General features: G+C 33.3%; 2 protein-coding genes across 3 annotated transcripts; one reads left to right on the top strand and one right to left on the bottom strand.

Annotated features, from left to right (window-relative positions):
- Positions 1 to 7,168: 7,168 nt before the first annotated feature.
- On the top strand, positions 7,169 to 13,280 carry LOC124837724 (ubiquitin-conjugating enzyme E2 2-like). Of its 2 annotated transcripts, XM_047313188.2 has the most exons (7): positions 7,171 to 7,327; positions 7,432 to 7,475; positions 8,065 to 8,195; positions 8,322 to 8,347; positions 9,118 to 9,207; positions 10,665 to 10,753; positions 12,995 to 13,280. In XM_047313188.2, exons 3-7 carry the CDS (start codon positions 8,071 to 8,073, stop codon positions 13,121 to 13,123), a joined length of 459 nt encoding a protein of 152 aa, XP_047169144.1. In that variant the 5' UTR covers positions 7,171 to 7,327; positions 7,432 to 7,475; positions 8,065 to 8,070; the 3' UTR covers positions 13,124 to 13,280. The 2 variants fall into 2 exon arrangements, with proteins under 2 accessions (XP_047169135.1, XP_047169144.1); XM_047313179.2 differs by lacking the exon at positions 7,432 to 7,475 and having other exon boundaries at positions 7,169 to 7,327.
- Positions 13,281 to 13,996: 716 nt separating this feature from the next.
- Positions 13,997 to 18,049, bottom strand: LOC124837715 (putative LRR receptor-like serine/threonine-protein kinase At1g14390). The gene is made up of 7 exons (XM_047313166.2): positions 15,986 to 18,049; positions 15,719 to 15,852; positions 15,365 to 15,608; positions 15,087 to 15,280; positions 14,952 to 14,992; positions 14,755 to 14,866; positions 13,997 to 14,415 (listed from the first exon to the last, which is right to left on the bottom strand). The coding sequence occupies exons 1-7, from the start codon at positions 17,232 to 17,234 to the stop codon at positions 14,182 to 14,184; spliced, it is 2,208 nt and encodes a 735-aa protein (XP_047169122.1). The 5' UTR covers positions 17,235 to 18,049; the 3' UTR covers positions 13,997 to 14,181.
- Positions 18,050 to 20,157: the final 2,108 nt, after the last annotated feature.

Here is a 20,157-nt window from a genome sequence, read left to right as displayed (position 1 = left end):
TACGTCGAACTCCTACAGGATTCGACGTACTATTGGTGGTTTAAAAGAAAGAAGAGAATGACGCGCTGGTTTTAATAATTACCATCATAGAACATGGAATTGAATGTGGCTTTGACGTTCTACAATTTCATTTATTTACAAGAATGCCACCGGTCATTTTTAACGTTGGCTATTTAGTGGTTGGATGTTGAACGCGTGATGTTATACATTGTTTTTGCACTAGTGACCCTCTTTTATACCTATGTTTCATCTATTTCTTTTATGACCATCCCAAAATTTATTAGTGATGCCTTAACTCATCTTGGTTAGCGTGAGGCCATGCTAGATGAACTAAATGCTCTTTAGAATAATGAAACTTAGGAGCTTGTCCTGTTACGATCTGGTAAATTTGTTGTTGGTTACAGGTGAGTTTTGGCTATCAAAGTTGGTCCACTTAAGTTTTCATTCCATTACATATAAGTTAATCTTTAGTCACTTAAGTTTTCTTTCCTGGACATAAATTTGCAGTCTATGTTCATTCAGTATATTATGTTCGTATGCAATTCCATATGCTCAAGTGACTTAAATTAGAAATTCCTTTAGTTCTTTCGTGTTCTTGGTAATCTCTATTGAATTTCACTGATTTTGTAATCTAAAATCAATTTTAACCAAGCAATCAATAACATATATCCTTCATCACATATTTGATAATCAACTTAAGAATTCTAGTCTACATCATGTGGTCTCATGTGTCTAGGTATGCTATGTACATGGATTCGAGTTGATTGAATCCTTCATCTTTGCTACTTATTGTTCTATCAAACTGAACACTATCTTTTTAAGCAGTGTAGTCTTTTGTATCTGCAATTTTGTTTAGTGTTAATGCATTGCAATGCATTAGGAAGCCAATTTGTGCACATTTCTTTTGTTAAGTCACATTCACATGTATGCTTATAATTGATTCGGTGCCTTTAATTCTAGTGCTATTAACTTTCTTCAAAACTATCATTCACTCAAAAATTGCATTCAACTTATCTATCTTGTCTGAAATAATCCTATTACAATTAGCAAGAATCCTATTTCTATTCGGTTCAATTTAATTTTGGTAGTTAAACTTTCCATTATGCAGTTAATTGCTTGCATCAGTTGACTAGTGTGTTTATATTTATTCACATATTTTGACCATCTATCTTATTTTATACTGTGTTCATATATTCTAGGCCTTAGGCATATATAGCCACTTGTCTTGCTATTCATTAGTAATTAACTTGTATTATTATCAGATGCACTTTTATTTGGTGTTATAGTGAGAATATTCACTTTATCATGTGGTGCATATCATTAGTCCATTACTTAATTTTTTAAGTCCATCTTTTTCTTATTTGATGTCATATGTCTATAGGTTTCTAGGATAGAAATTTTCTTGTGATTGTTACTTTGAATGTATGAACAATTTATAATAGGTGTATGGTACATAGAAAATTGAGGTGTGACCTGAAATTAAAAGTGCGGGCGTTCATGACCACAAATAGAGTGCAAAAATGAAAACATAATCTGATCTAAAGTCAACTTGGTGATAAAAGTAATTAAGAAAAAAAAAGGTCATTCATTCCTCCTTAAGGTTGAAATTCTCTTTACAATGGCATCAACAAATAGTTCTATAAAAACACATTAACACAACTAGCTTAAGACTTGCATACATTTTGCTCTTTGTGACATGGCAAAATTGTGTTAGCTTCTAGTAGGGACAATTTCTTTTTTGCTTGAGTAATTTATATATTAAAGCCATTATGTTATTTTTGGTTAAAAAAAATTTTTGTTTGGCCTTTTTTTTCTTGTCTTTATTGTGTTCTGTAGTTTTGTCCTTTCGAGAGATTGGTTTAAAGTTTCTCTTATATGACTTGAGTTGCTTGTTCAACAATGAAAAAAAAACTAAGTGACATTTTAGTTTGAGTCAATTTTTGAGTGTGCCTTCCCTGCACCTCTGACCGAGTGATACATTGAGAACAACTCACTTTGATATTTTTATGTTTTCTAATTTGTTTGTTCTTTGTTTGTAGCTATGAAACATGGCTCGAACATCATCCAAACATGGCTTCAATCCTCATTCTCCTCACAAGGCTTATTTGTTGTATGAATTGGAAGAAACTAAGAAAAGTTTGGCCAAAAAAGAAGTGGATTTGCGGGAATTAATGGAACGAATGCATCGCGTGAAGGAGTCTCAATGGCAAAGAAAGCATGGACCAAGGTTGTAAGACCCAAGGAAAAATGTTGAACTAGAAGTGATATTGTAATAAAACTTAACTATGTTATTAATGTAATTCTCGTGTTTCACAAGGTGTTGTGTAGCTTAGTTGGTGAAAGTTTTTTGATGGGCTAACTAGTAATGTATTTGATTCTTGATTAGAGCTTATTTTTCTATGTTAAATATCTATTTTATGCTAAATAGTGCAACACATTCTATTGCATGTTTAATATATTTATGGTGTGTGTTATACTCAATGATATGTGAAGACTTGTTGACAGAGATGATTGATTAGGATGAACGGATAAGAGTTTGAATCTTAGGGGGGCTCAAAAAGAATGTTTTTGGGGTTGTAATGTCTTCATTTTTAGGTTCAGAAACTAAGTAAATTGTTCCTTGGCCACATAAGTAATATAAATCTTAATTATGTTAAATGGCAATAAGAAAATTTGAAACGTGGAAGCAAAACCTTTATCAGTTTCAAAATTTAAAAACTGATTGCGATAGAATAGGGAAAAATTTTGGTTGGTTTTAAAAAATGAAAAAGAAAAGAGGAAGAGGAGGATTGGAGACAGATTGAGTGGTGAACGTGAGAGGGCTTGGGGAGAGAATATAATACCATGGCAAGGGATACACAATTGTTTTAATAAGAAAAAAGAGAGTGTAGAGGTAAAAGCCTTGAGGGAAGAAATGAATGCACGACTAGAAATTTGTAGAAGGGTGAGCGCAAAACTTTGGACAACAAAAGTGAGTCTAGAAGAGGATTTAGTTCGCTGTGATATTGTGCGTAGTTAAGATATTAGAATTGGCCAAGGTATGGGGAACCTAACCTAGACAACTCTTGTGTTTACAATATGTGTTAGTGTAATGATGTTTTGAAATCATTTGCTTTATGTCACTCGACGAATTTATTGGATGCTCCATTCTCTTTAACGTTCACGTCAATTTGTGTTGAGCAATTTATTGATTGGTGAATTTGGATTGCTGCCATGTTTATAATTTAATTTTGGTTGAATTGCAATGGTATACTTAATTAGATAATTGTTTTATTGTTTGATTGGATTTGGTTACGTGTACAACAGATACCGCTAGGTTTGTACATTCTCTAATTAATAAATTGAAAGTTGTTTAGTGTAGCACTTTGGGCTTGGTTCTGATCCTGCATATGATGATCCATTTTTTGAGTGTTTTATATGGTTAGAAATTTATCTTTTGTTATGTGAAATCAATACACGTAGTAATCACTATCTTGAATTGGAATTTTGGAATTTGTGAGCACATTAGTTTGGGTTGAGGGGTATGAACCTGCTAGGTTTTTTGTATTTGTCTGGTACAAACCAATTTGGGTCAATTAATCAAAATTATAGAATGACATAAATTTATTCGAGTGAAAGTTGGTCTTATACGTTGTCAAGCTTTTATCTAAGGGGTTGGGTGTTTTGGGTTCTATAATAATATGTTGCCATAAGTCATAATGTTCAATCTGTGTAGGACCTTACTTTTAAATATCATAGGTAGGTTTTTGGAAGGCTTGCTTTAAGGGGGAGTTTTCATGTAGGTCAATGTTTAAGGTATTGTTTTCTGTGTAATTAATGGTTGTTGAGTGGATTAGTATAGATGTAAGCTTAGTTAATGTGTAAAAGTAGTGTTTTAGTACTAATGAGTATATTTCCAATAGGTAATAGTTATAAAGGTTAATTTCATATCTCATTAGTTCATATATTGTTGTTGTCCAGTGTTTAGAGTAGCATTGCAGTTGCTATAAGGTTCCTAATCCAATGTTTAGTGGCCAAAGTGTTTATACCGAGTTTTAGGTTTTGAAATGGTCAAATTTAGTGGTTTAGTTATTATAAACCTTGTTTAATTGCTAGTTGAGTTATTTTCTGAAGTAGCGAGAAACACTATAAGGCGGGTTGAATAGTATTTTTGGAAATCTTCTTCAACACTAATATTTGGCAACCTTTGATAAAGATTGGATGATCCTCACGAGTTGTTAATCCCATGACTCATAAGATGTTGTCTTGACAGAGGCGTTTACAGCTTAATTGTTTAGCTATTCTTCTATAGCATCTAAGAGAAGTAGATGTTAAGGAAGATTGCGTCTAATGATGAGCGCATGTGTGTTAAATGTTTGCTTTGCAAGTATATGCTATAGTTGACGATAGAAAGCTTGTGAAACTAAAATACTAGGCACACACAAATTTTATACTGGTCCAATCAACTAAGTTACATCTTGTTCTCCTCTAAGCTAAGATATCTTAGAGGGTTCTACTAGATTTTCAATGAAGTACATATGATTATTCACAGCAATCTTGGTTACACTAGTCGTACCTAGTTGTTAAGACAAAATCGTCGATATATTTAAACACTTTCATGTTTTGAAGTTTAACCAAATAACATTAAATGAAATAATAATATGAAGATACCATAAGAAGAAACATAAGAATTAGGTTTAAAATCCCTAACACAGACAAACCTTAGGAAAACTCTTATGATTTTAGGAAATAGAAAAGAAACTAAGTCAAAATACCCATATGTAATGCTAAACGACTATTAAGTCAAAGCATCTAAGAGAGTTGAAGTTAAACGCGTAAAGCTTATTATACCCAAAGGATATTCAATTTAACTCTCGGGAAAACAAAACAATGTCAAGACAATGTCGTTGACAAAAACCATTCTAAAAGGCTAAAACTTAAAACATCAAAGAAAACATAACATGTTAAACGCTAATTCTCTTTAAAAGGAAAAATCACAAAAAACGTTTACATCAGTCTAAACGATACCATGAGATAAACTATTACTTCGCTCAATGATGAAGTCTTTACTCAAAGCTTGGTATCTTTAGAAGAAAAGCTTAATTGTTAAATGTTACCTCAATGGTAGAAAATTGAAAAACACTTTGTTGTTCTGAGCAAACATTAAATGACATTAAATGCTCAACGTTCATAAACAACAAAAGTGATAAAAGAAAAGACATATCTACTGCATGCACAATCTACTCTATTCTTTGCAGATAACCAATTATACACGCCTCCACAAGCTTCAAATTAAAATATTAGAAGTGGACGTTAGAGACAAAAGAGATATTCATAAAATGTTCTTCACTTGAAGCGATGTCTAAAAGAAAGTACAACATACTTCAAGCAAAGTACTGAAAAAAACATGCATGCTTTGAAAAGTTGACTTTAACCAATGACTGTTGTATACAAAGAATCAAGAGGATAACGTACAATGAAAATATTCATCCTTTGAGAAGTATTCAAAAGAAAAGCATAAAAAGAACTCAAGAAAAAGAAAATATTTGAACAAAAAAAAGAGAAGAAGACAAAAGAAGAAAAGCATACTCTCGAGCTTTAGTGTAATATTTGCTTAATAATTGTAAGAAAGAGAGAAAAAGAAAAGAGATAAAGACCTACGAGTGTTTAGACTGCATTGTATTATAATCATATCCTCTCTACAATAGTAATAGTATGAATGACTTGTAAGCAATCGTAGATTACAATTTTGAAGAGAATTAAACCACTTGCCGAATTCAATTGAGTTAAAGAAATTTCGAAAGGTTGCTTAGTACCAGGAGTGGTGCGAATATTCATCTAGTCTAGGGTAACATGAGGTTATTCGCTGATTGAGAAGACCAAGAATGGTGCGAATACTCATCTAGTATAGGGTAACAGGAGGTTATTCGATAACTGAGAAGATTAGGAATGGTGAGAATACTCATCCAATCTAGGGTCACAGGAGGTTATTCGCTGACTGAGAAGACCAGGAGTGGTGCAAATACTCAAATGTAATCTTCTTGAAGATTATAGTGGAACCCTCTATGGAGAAGATTGGACGTAACTCAGTTGAGGTGAACCAGTATAAAAATATCTATGCAAACGTTGTTTCTCTCTTGTTTAAGCGCTTCTATTATAAAAACTTGTAGCTGCATTTTTATTTATAATTACAAGAACCTTCGCACTAAACGATTATTCTTCGACTAAGGAAGTTCTTACAAACACTGCAAGGTACATTTTGGATAGCTTGTTAAGAGCAACTATCTTTTACAATCATCTATTAGGTCGAGCGTTTAAGTGTCTATGTGATAAATCCAAAAGTCGACAAATGTGCTATACCAAAAGGGTTATGAATCTTTTTTTCCATTAACACTATTCAACCCCCCTGAAGTACTTGAAAAACACTAGAAGGGGGTGTTGAATAGTGTAAATGGAAAAATTCTTTTCGCAAACCTTCTGATATAACACGTAATTGAGCTTTGAAAATTTCTTATGAAATTTAAACGCTCGACCTAATAAAAGTTGTAAACTATTCTTGCTTTTTACGTGCTAAATAGAATGTATATTGCATAATTTTATAAGAACCTTCTTAGTTGAAGAGTAATCGTTTAGCTTAAAAGGTTCTTGTATTTGGAAATAAAACCACAACTACATGTTTTTATAATAGAAGTGTTTAGGTAGGAGAAAAGATATATGTACAATTACTTTTATACTGGTTCAGTCTAACTGAGTTATATTGAGTGTCTTATGTAGAGGGTTTCATTATAATCTTCTCAAGATTAAATTAAGTATTTAAATATAGTTAATTACGTGAAAGTACTTTTATTCTACCATTCAAAGTATAATAAGAGTAATAATTTTTGAAGTATAATAATGTTACATATTATTCATAATATAATAAATATTTGTCTTTAAATGTATTTTTTTTATCTTTATAAATTGAAAATTGGTAAATAAAAATGTTTTTTTTTTGTTTTGAAGAGATGGTGATATTTTAAAAATAGTGTAAGTAAGTGTGTATGCATAATAAAGTCTCATGGGTTGTTGGGAGTTTGGAGCAAGTTGCCAAGAAAAGCAGATATCACCACAAAGAGAGAGAAAGAGAGCGCATTTGGGATTGGGACCGCTCAGCTGACCTGACCATTCTATAAAATCAAAATAATTGGAACAAAAGATTCTCTCTCTCTCATTGGAACCATTTTCCTCAAAAGTCTCTATTCCCATTCTTTCTCTTCCTTTTCTGGGTTCTCCTTAATCCATTCAAAGCTTCAATCTTTTCTCTTCCTCTGCCCCCTGCACCTCCCCTCACACCCTTCTTCACTCACAAGTCAGAACCCTTTCCCTTTCTCCTTTTTCCGATTTTTCCTAAAAATCTGTTTTTCGTTTTTTTAGTGTGTTGTTTTTTTTTTCCTGAAATTAATTCATATCCAGATTGATAATTGCTTTGGAATTTGTTTCAAAGAACCATTTGTCTGGTGGGTAGCTTCTGGCTTGTTAAAATTTCTTTTTCTGTATGTTGTGGTAGAAATGAAGAAATCGATCTGAGATATCTACTAAGGATATCGTTTTTGCAATTTTGTAAATAAAGTTTCTTGGGTGTTTAGAAACCCTTGATTTTCCTTTCTCTTGTTTTGTTTTGGGATTTTTAAAGACTTGAATGATCGTATTCCGACTTCGTCGTTCACTTTGCGAGTGAAATGGTTTTTTCTTTTAACTCATTGATGCATGCCCTTAGGACTGTCTTATGAGTTCAGATAAACTCATGGTATTAGGTTGTTCAATTTTGATTTCATTTTGAAAATTCTGGATTTTACTAATAAAGCATCAGTAGCTTTGTAATTGGTAACTTCTGAGAATGTAAGTTTAGCTTTATCGTTCTCCTTGTTTGCATTTTCTGAACCCTTGATGTTTCCTTTTACCGAAATTTTATTAAATATTGTGTTTTTCTATCTTGTTCACTCACTCACTCTCCCTTTCTTTCTCTCAATCTGTTTTTTTACCTCTGTATATGAACATGTCAATGGCTGATTGCTATTGTCTGAATTGTGTTTGATTGAGATATAGGTGAAGATGTCGACACCGGCGAGGAAGAGACTGATGAGGGATTTTAAACGATTGCAGCAAGATCCTCCTGCTGGCATCAGTGGGGCGCCCCAAGACAATAATATTATGCTTTGGAATGCTGTTATCTTTGGGTGTGTAGTAGATTACTAATCCTGATTTTTTTTTTCTTGACTGTGTTTCTCTTTACTTTGTGGTTTTGGATGATTTAATGTATAGTAAATATCTAATTGTGCTCTTCTGTTACTTTTTTTTTTCAGACCAGATGACACCCCTTGGGATGGAGGTACAGTCATCTTCTGCCATATATATATATATATATATATATATAACTGAGATTCTGTATCTTATTTGAATGTTTCCACATGTTATAATAATTGTGTCTGAGTTTCTAGTCTGTCTTTTAACTGTTTGGAGAAAGCATCTGTCCTGCTAAGATTAGTTATGACCAACATTAAATGCAGAGGATCAACCTGCTTTCATTAAAAAAATATACAGTCGTGTATGATCAGCAAAACATATGCATATGCATTAAAAAGTAGTTGATAGAGATTAAAGTTGAAGTATCGAACTGCACATCCAATTCTATTATGTATATGTATATGTTTTGTTGCTTCAATACTATTTAATCAAATTGTTTATTCTTCTTGACTTTAATGTTTTTTTTAGAAATGAAAGTTGAAGTATTGAACTGCACATCCAGTTGTCTATGGTGTATATGTATGTTTTGTTGCTGCAATGTTATTTAATCAAGAAAGTTTGTTCTTCTTGATTTTAAAGAGTGTCTGCTTTGTGTGCAATTTGGTTTCAGAAACTAGAAAGTAGAATAATTCAAATTACAATTGAAAGTGCCTGATATGATTTTACTCTTTTATTTGACTCATACAAACACAATTTCAACTTGTTCAAGTGTCACACAAGGCTTAGTTTTTGATCTATTTTAGGTGTATAAAGATAATGGTTTAAATTGCCATGTGTAATGGTAACTTAGTTGTGCCTAGGTACAGAGTCTTCTTATTTCTGGATGTTTGTATGACTGACATCCTTGTCTTTCAGGTACATTTAAGTTGACACTTCAGTTTACAGAGGATTATCCTAATAAGCCACCAACTGTGCGCTTTGTTTCTAGAATGTTTCATCCAAACAGTGAGTAGAAAACTACCCTGCAATTTCATTTTAGTGTTAGAAACTTATAATGACTTATGAAATATTTGTACAATGAATGCAGTAGTGTTATTGTTAAACTAAAAGCTTCAGACAGAAGTGGGAAGTATTTTATTTTTTTTTAAAATCAACATCATTCACGTGCTTTTGGAAGTCATTGTTGAAACAGCTTCTGTGGTGATTTTATCTACCTGGAAGCTGTTTCAAAAAATATGCCTAAAATATAAGGTATCAATTATTTTATACTTCAGTTCAGGTTTGACACTTTCTTTCTTTGAAGGACAGTGAATGTATTTTCCCCCTTTAATATAGTTTGTTGTTTCGGTTATGGCATCCTGTGTTGTCCCTATTGCTGATTGAAAAGAAAACATAAATTTTTCTTTAGAAGCTGAAGCTGTTTTCTCATATATCTGTCTCTTTCATGCACAAACTGGTTTTGGTATAGATATGATCAAAATATAAATCTTGAAAATTCTTACGTATGTATTAATTTGTCTGGATATTCTGGATTCCCTCTGTAAGGATTTTATATCGTGCAATGTTATCAAATGGAAGTTATGGCAGTGCCATAAAGGTATGATATGGAGGTTTTGCCCCCTCATCGCCATCTGCCATCTGCTATTTTGAACCTGCTACCTGATGACCTAAATCTTGAAATCAAGCAGTTGTTTTTTTTTTGTCTTGTTCCTTGTATTTTTTCTTTCTTCCTTTTTTCTCTCCTCTTTTCACATGTTCTTTTTCATCTAGTTTCTGCTCTGTTTTATAGTTCTCTGTTTTTGTTTTTCAAAATTTCAGAATCAATTATTTGTTTATTGTTCTTGTGTTTGCTTAGAGAACATTGTTCCTGAGTTTTTCCACTTATAAGATAATGTCAAGTGTCCAAAACCTAAGCAATGCATCCTAAAACTACTAAATGAAATAGTAGTGTTTTTATAAGTTATGTTTAAGTCATTATCTGATGATAATCATGAGAATTTTATAAATGTTACGAAATTAGTTTTTGATTATGCTATTTTTAATATATTGTCATTTTTTGTAGTTTTTGTTGTGTGGATATTTATATAAGAATTTGTCTGTCATGAATTTCCACCATATGCTGCTGCGCCATCTGCCATATTTGTATGGTAATTTTTTTTCTTACTGTCATAGCCCATTATCTGTTATTGCTAACATTGATGTTGTATAATAACTCCATATACATATTTTTGCCAGTGATCTAAACATTGAATTGTATCTTGTTAACAATTTAACATGTTGATCTTACGGATCAAATTTATGATTAATTTCAACGATTGCAGAAATGTGATAAGTGGTGAATATTTCATTTGTTTTTAAAACATTTTCTATTTTAAGTTAAATTGGATCAGAACACCAATTTTATCTTTGCACGATAATAACTTCCAATCTAGTTCTAAGCCCATCTTAATTGGCAATTTTAGTTTATGCGGATGGAAGTATATGCTTGGACATTTTGCAAAATCAGTGGAGTCCTATCTATGATGTAGCTGCAATTCTTACCTCAATCCAGGTAATCGCGATTCACTTAATATTTCAGACTTGCGTTGAGTTGAGACCATACATGCCAAAACTGATTTGATTGCACCTTTTCTGTGATTTATTTAAAATACATTTGATATTAGTGTGTAGGAGGAGAAGCGTTGTGTTCTGCCTCTGTAGCCAATATGAAACTTTTTGAAACCTCAAACATGTATCAATCATGAAGCATTGTGTGTGCTAATGCTTGCCCATTATTTGGATAATGACAGTGTTAAATGAGCTAGAGTCACTACATAGGCTCCCAAATGAGCTAGGGTTCTCATTTTTTTTCTTGACAAATGTGGGTATTTTAAATATTTGTACTTGGACAGGAAAGTATTTTGAGGTAATACTCACAATGATTTGAAACTTGCCCATTATTTGGAAGTAATGCACTGTGTTACTGAAATACAGTGTCACATGAGCTAGAGTGAGTTACTATATTGGCTCCCAAATGTAGTGTTAACTGAGCAAGGGTCCTCACATTTTTCTTGACAAATATTGGGGTATTTGGATGTAGTAGGCACCATGATTTGAAAAAAAATTAACATCATGTGTCTTTAAGAAAGAAAATGGTTTTTTGAAGAGCCAGGGATCTAGATAGGAAGATAAAGGATAGAAAGAAGTGTGGTATTATTGGGTAGAATTGAAAAAAGAATTTGGTGGGTGTAAAAAAGTTTGGCAAAAGAATCTCTGAATCTACTCTTTAAAATTAATGGAGATATAACAAACTATCAATATCATTAAATTTTATGCTCCACAAATAGGGATCAGAAGTGCCTGTGTAAGAAAAGTTTTGGGTAAGGTTGCTTCAAGGCTCCTCCACAAATAGGGATCAGAAGTGCTTGCGTAAGAAATGGTACTCATAGGAAGAGATCTAAATGGACATGTTGGGTTGTAGATATTAACTTTAGAATCAAAGCCCTTTCGCTTGAATTGGTGCAAGAAACTGCAATTTTAGCAAGGAAAGACGAAAATGCTTTGGAGGTAAAATGAGAGATCCCGGTATCACAAGTTTCGAAATTTAAGCATTTGGAATGAATGAATTGATGGGAAAACTAATAAAGATGTTGAACATAGGATACAATTTGAGTGGTTAAAATAAAGGAAGGCTTTCGGGGTTATTTGTGATCATAAAATATGTAATGAGTTCAAAGGAAAGTGTTATTGTGCTGTTATACAACCAACTATACATCGTTGTAAATGTTGGATTTAAAGGAACCAAACCAAAAATAAGTGCAGGTAGCAAAAATGAGAATGTTAAAATGGCTGTCCCCAAAAGAAAAGGCATGATACAGATGCATATGAGGAGATATGTATGTGTGTGGCATCTATGAAAAAATGATTAAAACTTTTTAAGTTTAAGGTGGTTTAGACATCTGCAAATAAGGCAGTAGAGGCACTAGTGAGGAGAGTAGAAGGCCTAGTTTCTAGCCATGTGAAAAGGGATAGAGGTAGACATTGGAGGGAAATACCAAAGGAACCTGCATTTGCAAGATCTATCGCAATAGTACTCCATGTACTTGAACAACATCTTCTTATCAGTATAGCCACGTGAATTTCATTTCTTATTTGGTATTGGGAAAATCCTAAGTCACACATTGATTGGAGATATGACCAAATAGGATGTATAAAGTGGGGTGGGGGCAAAGCCAATTTTGTGGAGTTTAAGACTTAAATCCAAATGCTAAGAGGTATGAAAAAAATAAAAATTATATACATTAGCCAGCATTGTCGTTGTTAATGTCACAGCCATTTCAATGATCCCCATATTTATGATCACCACTTGCATAGTAGGTTCAAAACTCTTGTAGGTGAGGGGGGCATACCAGTGGTGAATATACTTGCAAATAACCTACCAATTAAAAACAATTGCTAATTATCAAAGGTAAGCCCCACTTTATTGATACTTTTTGGTCCTACAATGTTAAATAATTGAGATAAAGTAAAAAACAAAACAAACTAATTAAGAACATTAAAGAATTTGTATGTATCTTGATGGGAGAGAAATTTTAGTTTCTAAAACTCCTCTTACCGGGTGAAATTCATGTAGATCCCCACTAAATGTGCCAGGTCGAATTCCCTAATTGGTGGGATTCATATATAAATTTCATATAGTGGGAGAAAGAAGTTAAAAGAGTGTTACTTTCGAACCCAGATACATTGTGTTAGATTATTTGTGTATTGCTCTCGATTCTTGGTATTTTCCACTAAAGGGGTTTTGTTGTTGCAGTCATTGCTATGTGATCCAAATGCTAGTTCTCCTGCAAATTCTGAAGCTGCTCGGATGTTCAGTGAGAACAAGCGTGAATACAACAGAAGAGTCCGTGAGATTGTTGAGCAGAGTTGGACTGCCGATTAAATCATCATATATAAAGATAGGGCCTATGAGGCAATCAAAAGGTTGTCAAAAAGGATATGGTTGAATAACCAAGACTTAAAGGATCATTATGATTTTCCAGTCGTTGACTATGTGTTTGCTCAAAACTATGAGTTAATATTCCACCTTATTTACTCCATTCTGTGGTTCATTTATGTCTTTGGTGACAACTTTATCATTATAGAATAGGATGGCGGATCTACCATGCGATTTCCATACCAATAAGCATAATGGTCTTTACCCTTTGAACACCCAAGGAACCATCTGTACGTCCCGTTAAAAGTATGGTGGAAAGTCGATTATTTGAGGACCACTATTTTGTAGGGATGAATTTCTTTAAGTTATTCTATTTGTTAGAAAAATACTTGGTAATGAATCGTTTTATAAGGCAAATAATTTGCATGACGTATATGAGCAACATTCATAACATATGACCTCTATTTAGATGGATTAATACTGTGAAGATTCCTTTTTGATCGAGTTATGTGTCTTCATAACTAAAAAGTTTAGAGGAAATATGAAAGTTCGATGAAAGTTTAAAATTGACCACTTAAGCTGATTAAGTGTAGAAGGCATATAATAAGGAATTATTACAAGGCAGTGTAAATAAAAGTGGTTAAAAGGATTAATGGAGCAATTTTCTGAAAAATTAGTAATGGTTTTGTGTGATATATCATTAAGTAGTGACATTTAAGCGATTTTAATCGGAGTATCTATTGTTTTTCAACAAGTGGTAAGTTGTTTTTGAATTTGTTACTATTAAGACAGAAAAGGTCAATTATTGGGGTGTATATGTAAGGATCTGGTTTCTATCAGAGTTGTACTCGCGATGTAAATGCTATCGAAGTCAAAGGAGCAAGGAAACGATATTTTGATATGAACATAGTTCAGATTTGTAAGAAATTCAGTAACAATACAAATAAGGAAAAATGCAGGCCAAACTGTGTTTTTGGGCCTTAGTTCACATATGTACATTACCATTTATTCCTTATGATAATGAACTTATGAAATGTAAGCAAACATTTTTATTAACAAGTGGTTTACAACTTTGTGCTGAGGTTTCCACTGCTGGTCCATGACTCTTGAACTTGCATTGAGTATTGTAAATTCCAAAGAACATCCTCTATTGAAGGACGCTGGCTAGAGACCTTGGAGAGACAGTTGATGGTAATATGAATTGCAGTCTTCATTGATTCATATGCATAAGTTCCTCGCAGTGAAGGATCAATTACACTTTTAAGTACTGATGTTGCTTCTGATGAACCATTCTCCAGCTGAGCGTAATATAGACCCAATTAAAAATAAGAAAAATAATAGTATACTTGATTTGGTTACCATAAACTTTTGGTATTCGGTGGGGTTTGGAACAAACTTTGTGGGTTGTGAGCATTCTATTTGTCGTTAGGATTACATCAATTTCAACGACAAAGTTACCTTATTTAACTATATTGTATAGTTACACCTACATATCTATTATTAGTACATCATTTTCTCGAGGATATTATTGAAAAAAGTAATCAGTAGATTCTTCATATTACAGTGACATAATTTGAGGCAAAAAAACATTCCAAAAGTGACAAATAAAACGATAGGCAAAAAGTTTTAATGGGTACCTCATCCTTCATCTCCTCTATTTCACTAGGGGAAGCAATTTCTTTTCCAGTGATAACTTCAAGAAGAATAACGCCCAGCTGATAGATGTCTTCCTTTTCTGCATTATTTGTGCTGCATATGGGTTTAACAACAACTTATAATTGGCATATAACAGTGGAATAGAAGAGAAGATTTTTCTTTTTAAAATGAGAAATACCTGCCCATATGATTGGTGGCAATGTGTTCATTATGTGCACTCTGAAAATTGATCGATGCAAGTTAGATTTATAGATTCAATTCTATTGTACAAATATTAATGAGAAAGTGATCAAATTATTTAGTCTGTCCAAACCTTGGATGGCAATGGAATACTGTATCTACTAACTTTTGCATTGAGACTATCATCCAACAGAATGTTCTCAATCTTTAAATTGTTGCCATATATGCCAGGAGCAACTCCTGTGTGTAAGAACTGGACTCCTCTTGCAATGCCTATGCTCATTGCCATTCTTTGTGGCCATTTCAGCATTTCCCTCTTTCTCCCATCTGTTGAATGAGGACTCAAGTTATGCTACTCTTTTTAGGAATTCCTCTATTTTCATTAGTATTTCATTCTATGTGAATGTTTACCTGCAAGTTGATCCCTTAACGACACATTTGAGATGTGCTCAAATACGATGAAGACTGTGCTTGTTGTTTGGGGATGTTCCTGTTCAGTAATGATACAGTGTCCTAGAACACTCACCATGTGCCTGTGCCTCAAATTGGGTAATACCTCTATTTGCTGCATGATGCTGTGGGGGAGACCTTTCTGCCTTATTTTAACACAATTAACTAGGACCACTGAACCATCTCTGAGCCAACCTTTATATAGCTGTATGAATATGATAGTAAATGCTTGTCACTAACCCTTGTACTTGTGGGTTCCATCTCATTATGAAACGCAAGTTACGAATCCATAAACATTATTGAAAAATATTTTACCTGTCCTTGTGATCCCTCTTCTATTAAATTTGATGGGTCAAAGTTATTTGTTGCATCTTCAATTTCCTCTGATGTGAAAATACGGTATGGTGGAAGTCCAAGTGCAGCTTGCTTCATGGCCTGAGGAATATGTCCTACTCCCGCAGGAGAAACCAGATTAATGCACACTTAAATGAAGGAAATGAACTTTAAAGAAGATTTGAGATTTTTATCATATCATATAGAATCAATTAACAGTGATAGAAAAGAATATAATAGTGGCCTTACTTGTACCGTTTGGTCCAGGAGATGCACTGGCAGAATATTTATTAGCAACATATTTGTCCATTTTATGATGTGATCTTTCTCCATTGGTCTTTCTAAAGATGAACACAATGAGAAAAACCAGAAGTCCAGCAATTACTACAGCTCCTCCAATTATTCCAATCACTACGCCTAGTTTGGCACCCGAATTTGAATCATTCTGCGGCTTTCTAGCTGGAGGCTTAACAGCTAAAGCTCCCTCTCTCTTGCAAAAAGAAGATGGATGCTGATTATTTAAGCTTTTGGTTGAGAAACAATTTCCAGAATATAGTACTGTGGCCTTTGAAGACATTGAACCAAGGCACGCAGGCAATTTTCCAACCAGAAGGTTGTGTGAGATATCCACAAATGTTAGTGAAGAACTACATGCCTTATTCACTGAGAGGTTACCACTTAGATGGTTTGCAGCCAAGTTTAGGGAATGAAGGGAAGGCATAGACATAAAAAAGGACGGGATGTTTCCAAAAACATCATTGGAAGATACATCAAATACCTGAAGTTTGTCGAAGTGCTCAATCTCTGGAGGAATACGAGATCTCAGTGAATTATTTCTCAAGATTATAGTGACAAGATTCTTTCCCACTAAAGGGAATTCAGGACCCAGTTTGTTACCTCCCAAGTTGAGCTCTTCAAGAGAAGTTAATCTCTGGAGATCAGGGACACTTCCATTGAAGAGATTATTAACCAAAACGAGACTCCTTAGATTCATCATTGAGGATATGGATGGTGGAATTTCCCCATAAATGAAATTTGAGCTAATGTTTAGCACTTCCAGAGACCAAAACCTGTTGATTTTGGATGGTAAAGGACCCCACAAACCCAAGGACACTAAGGACAACACCTTCAAATTTGAAAGCTTTGTCATGACAGTGAAGAAAGAATCGATGGAGAATTTTCCTGAAAGTGTTTGAAGGGAAGTCCAGGAACCTGCCTGGGGATTGTGTGAAGATGGGGAGGTCTTGTTTCCAATGATAGTTAGTTCTGTCAAATGACCATTTGAGCAAACTATCTTGAGGGAAGAAGAGGGAGGGAGGAAGCACAAGTTGGTCCATCTTGTCCACCCTTGAAGAGCTTGAGGATATTCAAGAAGCTTCTGAACTTGGAATAGAATTCTATTCTCACTTGTTGATAGCTGTGCAACCGAGGAAGGAGTAAGCAGAACAAGAACGATTGCAAGAAAAAAGTAAGTGAAACAAACCCTCAGGTTCTTCATGTTATGAGGCTAAAGTATTTGTACTAAGATAGAGTCTTGTTAGTCACACACAGCATACTCAACTGCAGAGTTCAGAGTTGAAAATATTGGATTAACATACAACAGTGGAATTGCTCAAAAGATGGTATTGGCATGAATTTCCATGAGTAGAGAGCTACACAAAGCAGAACAATCCATGGTCTTTCTTGGCTTTGTGTCTTTAGTTTTTTCTCACTTTCCAGCTGTGCAGAATCTAATAATTTGCAAAGAAAGACTTTTAAGCAGAAAAGCTATTTGTCATGGGATAATGATTGCAGGAAAAAAGATTTTTTGATGGGAATTATGGGAATAAAGAATTTCAGTAATGTGGAGCAGGTGGTAGGACAATGGGGGAGAGGACTGAAGTTTGTGAAATGGATCTGAGTTGAGATCTGAAAAGAAAGAGATTTCAAAAATTGTGAGTGAAGCCACCAAGAAAGTACCACTAGTTTAGTTTAGTAAAGGAGCTTTTATGAGAGATGTCACATGGAAGTGTGCAAAGACATTAAAACGGAATTCTGATTAGAGGGTGTTCAAAGCATTCTAGTATTAAATAGCCACTTGGTTTGGTAGCCGCTACATGCCCCAAGAAATCCAACCTCTCAACTCAAAGTCAACACAATGCTGCTCAAATCAATGCTGCAAAGTGCAGAAGCTTTAGTGCTGACCATTTTATTATGGACCTGCATGTACCTTAGCACTACTTTCCTCTAGTCAAGAATTGTTCATGTAATAAACCACGCGCCATGGCACGTGATCGCACTGAAGGGTAGATAGGCTCTTTTATTTCATCCAAATTTAACTAAAAGCTTCTGCATTATCCAATTATGAACTGTAAAGTACAAGAAAATTGTTGGCTACTTTAACGTAATTTAGTTAGATTTTCTGAATAGTATGCAAGTACACTATGTAATATGTCTAACCATTACGGGAACTCATCAATCATATAATATTACATGAGATTATCTGTAATTAAGTTTAATATTTACACGAACATTATTGTCTTCAAAAGTGTTTTTCAAAAACATGATTCTCTCAGTAAAGAATGCTCACATTCTCCCTTAGAAGTTATCTTGTTATTTCATTTTTGTAATATCTGAAAATTTTATTTTACATCTATATAGGTATATGTTTCCAGATCAGTTCATTTTTAGAATAAAGCAATATTAAGTCGTTTCATTTCGTTATAAGTGAGAACGTAAAAAGTTGATGTTGAATAATGGATGATGATTAAGCTCTTTTTATCCACAATAATTTAGCTTTCATTGTCCATAATAATGCCATAACTGCTCAATGGTTGGGTGAGGTGAGCTTTGGAATTTGGAGCTTTGTGGTGGTGGGGGTCTCTGTCGGTGAGATGTTTCCACTGAAGTGAGAGCAAAGTGAAGACAGAAGACCGAGGTTGCCACAAATTCTCGGTAAAATGCGTGACAACAAGACATATACTTTAATATACATTCTGCACAAAATCTTTGTTAATTTTTACTCTCAAAACTTGTTCAGTGAATACAGTGATATTATCACAATTAATTAATCTACTAAATTAGAAGTAACCAGTTGCAAGAATTATTTTCATCTAATCTTTTTCTTGTTTATTATATATTATCATAGGTGTTTGGTGCACATAAAAAAGTGGTGGACAACCTGTCATGAAAAAGAAAATGGAAGTAAAGACAAGATCTGAAGAAGAGTTTTAGCATCGGTTTCTCTTGTATGCATGTTGCTGGTATTGAGCCAGGGATTAGAAAAGTAGTATGCAGCAATTGGATTGTCGTTTTTGTCACGATTTGATCATTATAATAATTCTGGTAAATCAAAAGTATAATCACTATTTAAGTTTGTGTGTGTATGGTGATGGAGAAGTCAATTTTACTCCTAATAATGAAGAGAAGAGTTTTGACTTTGAAGTATTGGATATTTTATTGAAACCGAGAATGGAAGAGTTTGCATGGAGATGGATGAATATTGATAGATAATGCATGTGTTCAGATTTTGCAGAATCTTGCAATTTATTTTACTAAGTTTGATACTCTTTACCAAAGAAGGTCTTGAAAAAGCGATGGAAGTGTTCAGATTGTACTAATCTTGTGAAAATGCTTGATTACGTGTTAGATGAATCTTAGAAGGTGTCTGTGTTGAAATTACGTCCATTAAAAAGAAATACAAAACGACAAAGCTATAAATATTTGCAAATTTGTTACGAAATTGCATAATATCATAAATATTTAAAAGGACGTAATGTCAATTGTCCTTTTATGCATTACAGTCATATCACTTATATATATACATACCTAATGCTCCTCTTTTATGAAAAATAAAATAAATTCAGAAAGACTGTTCGTTATAGTAATCACTTAGATAGTTATAATAACAAATACAACAAAAAAATTACAACATCATCATAATCATAATAAGAGGGTATAAGCAGGTCATCATACGAAGGAAAAAATAACATATGAAAAAAACTTAAATTATTGAAAATAATTTAAATATGAATCCAAATTTCACATGAGATAAAATGACAAAATTATACATCATATAAGATGAAAGATTCATAAATTTCTTGTCTTAAGATATTTAGGTTAAAAATAATGTTAAATTTTTATGTGTGCTAGGGTTCAATGTCACACACAACACACAACTTTCAGCTTTAATTTTGCAACCCTAAATCCTAAAATTATAAGTGAAGTACATAGCTTAGAGTAAGATGCATAATAGTGTAGTCTCAATAACAATCCTCAATAGCAAAAAAGTTTGAATCTGTGCTAAATTTTGTAATAAGGTTCCTGTTTGAATTTGAGATTTATTTAATGTAAAATTGCTTCATAGATTTGATTATATGGTTATATTTAATTTGTACAAAAGTAAGTTGATTATTTAACTTATTTGGTCTTTTATATTTATG

Source organism: Vigna umbellata, chromosome 1, assembly GCF_029865625.1.
Source record: "Vigna umbellata cultivar VRB3 chromosome 1, Vumbellata_1.0, whole genome shotgun sequence".
In the NCBI taxonomy this organism is placed as follows: domain Eukaryota; kingdom Viridiplantae; phylum Streptophyta; class Magnoliopsida; order Fabales; family Fabaceae; genus Vigna; species Vigna umbellata.
The sequence above is the reverse complement of the archived record's forward strand: the minus strand, read 5'-3'. Positions and strand labels throughout refer to the sequence as shown.

Coding starts and splice junctions, on each gene's coding strand:
- LOC124837724 (XM_047313179.2), top strand. CDS start 8,071: ATGTCGACACCGGCGAGGAAGAGACTGATGAGGGATTTTAAACGATTG. Junction 8,348..9,117: donor TGACACCCCTTGGGATGGAG/GTACAGTCATCT, acceptor CTTGTCTTTCAG/GTACATTTAAGTTGACACTT. Junction 10,754..12,994: donor CAATTCTTACCTCAATCCAG/GTAATCGCGATT, acceptor TTGTTGTTGCAG/TCATTGCTATGTGATCCAAA.
- LOC124837715 (XM_047313166.2), bottom strand. CDS start 17,234: ATGAAGAACCTGAGGGTTTGTTTCACTTACTTTTTTCTTGCAATCGTT. Junction 15,281..15,364: donor GTTAAGGGATCAACTTGCAG/GTAAACATTCAC, acceptor CTCATTCAACAG/ATGGGAGAAAGAGGGAAATG. Junction 14,416..14,754: donor TAGAGGAGATGAAGGATGAG/GTACCCATTAAA, acceptor TATTACGCTCAG/CTGGAGAATGGTTCATCAGA.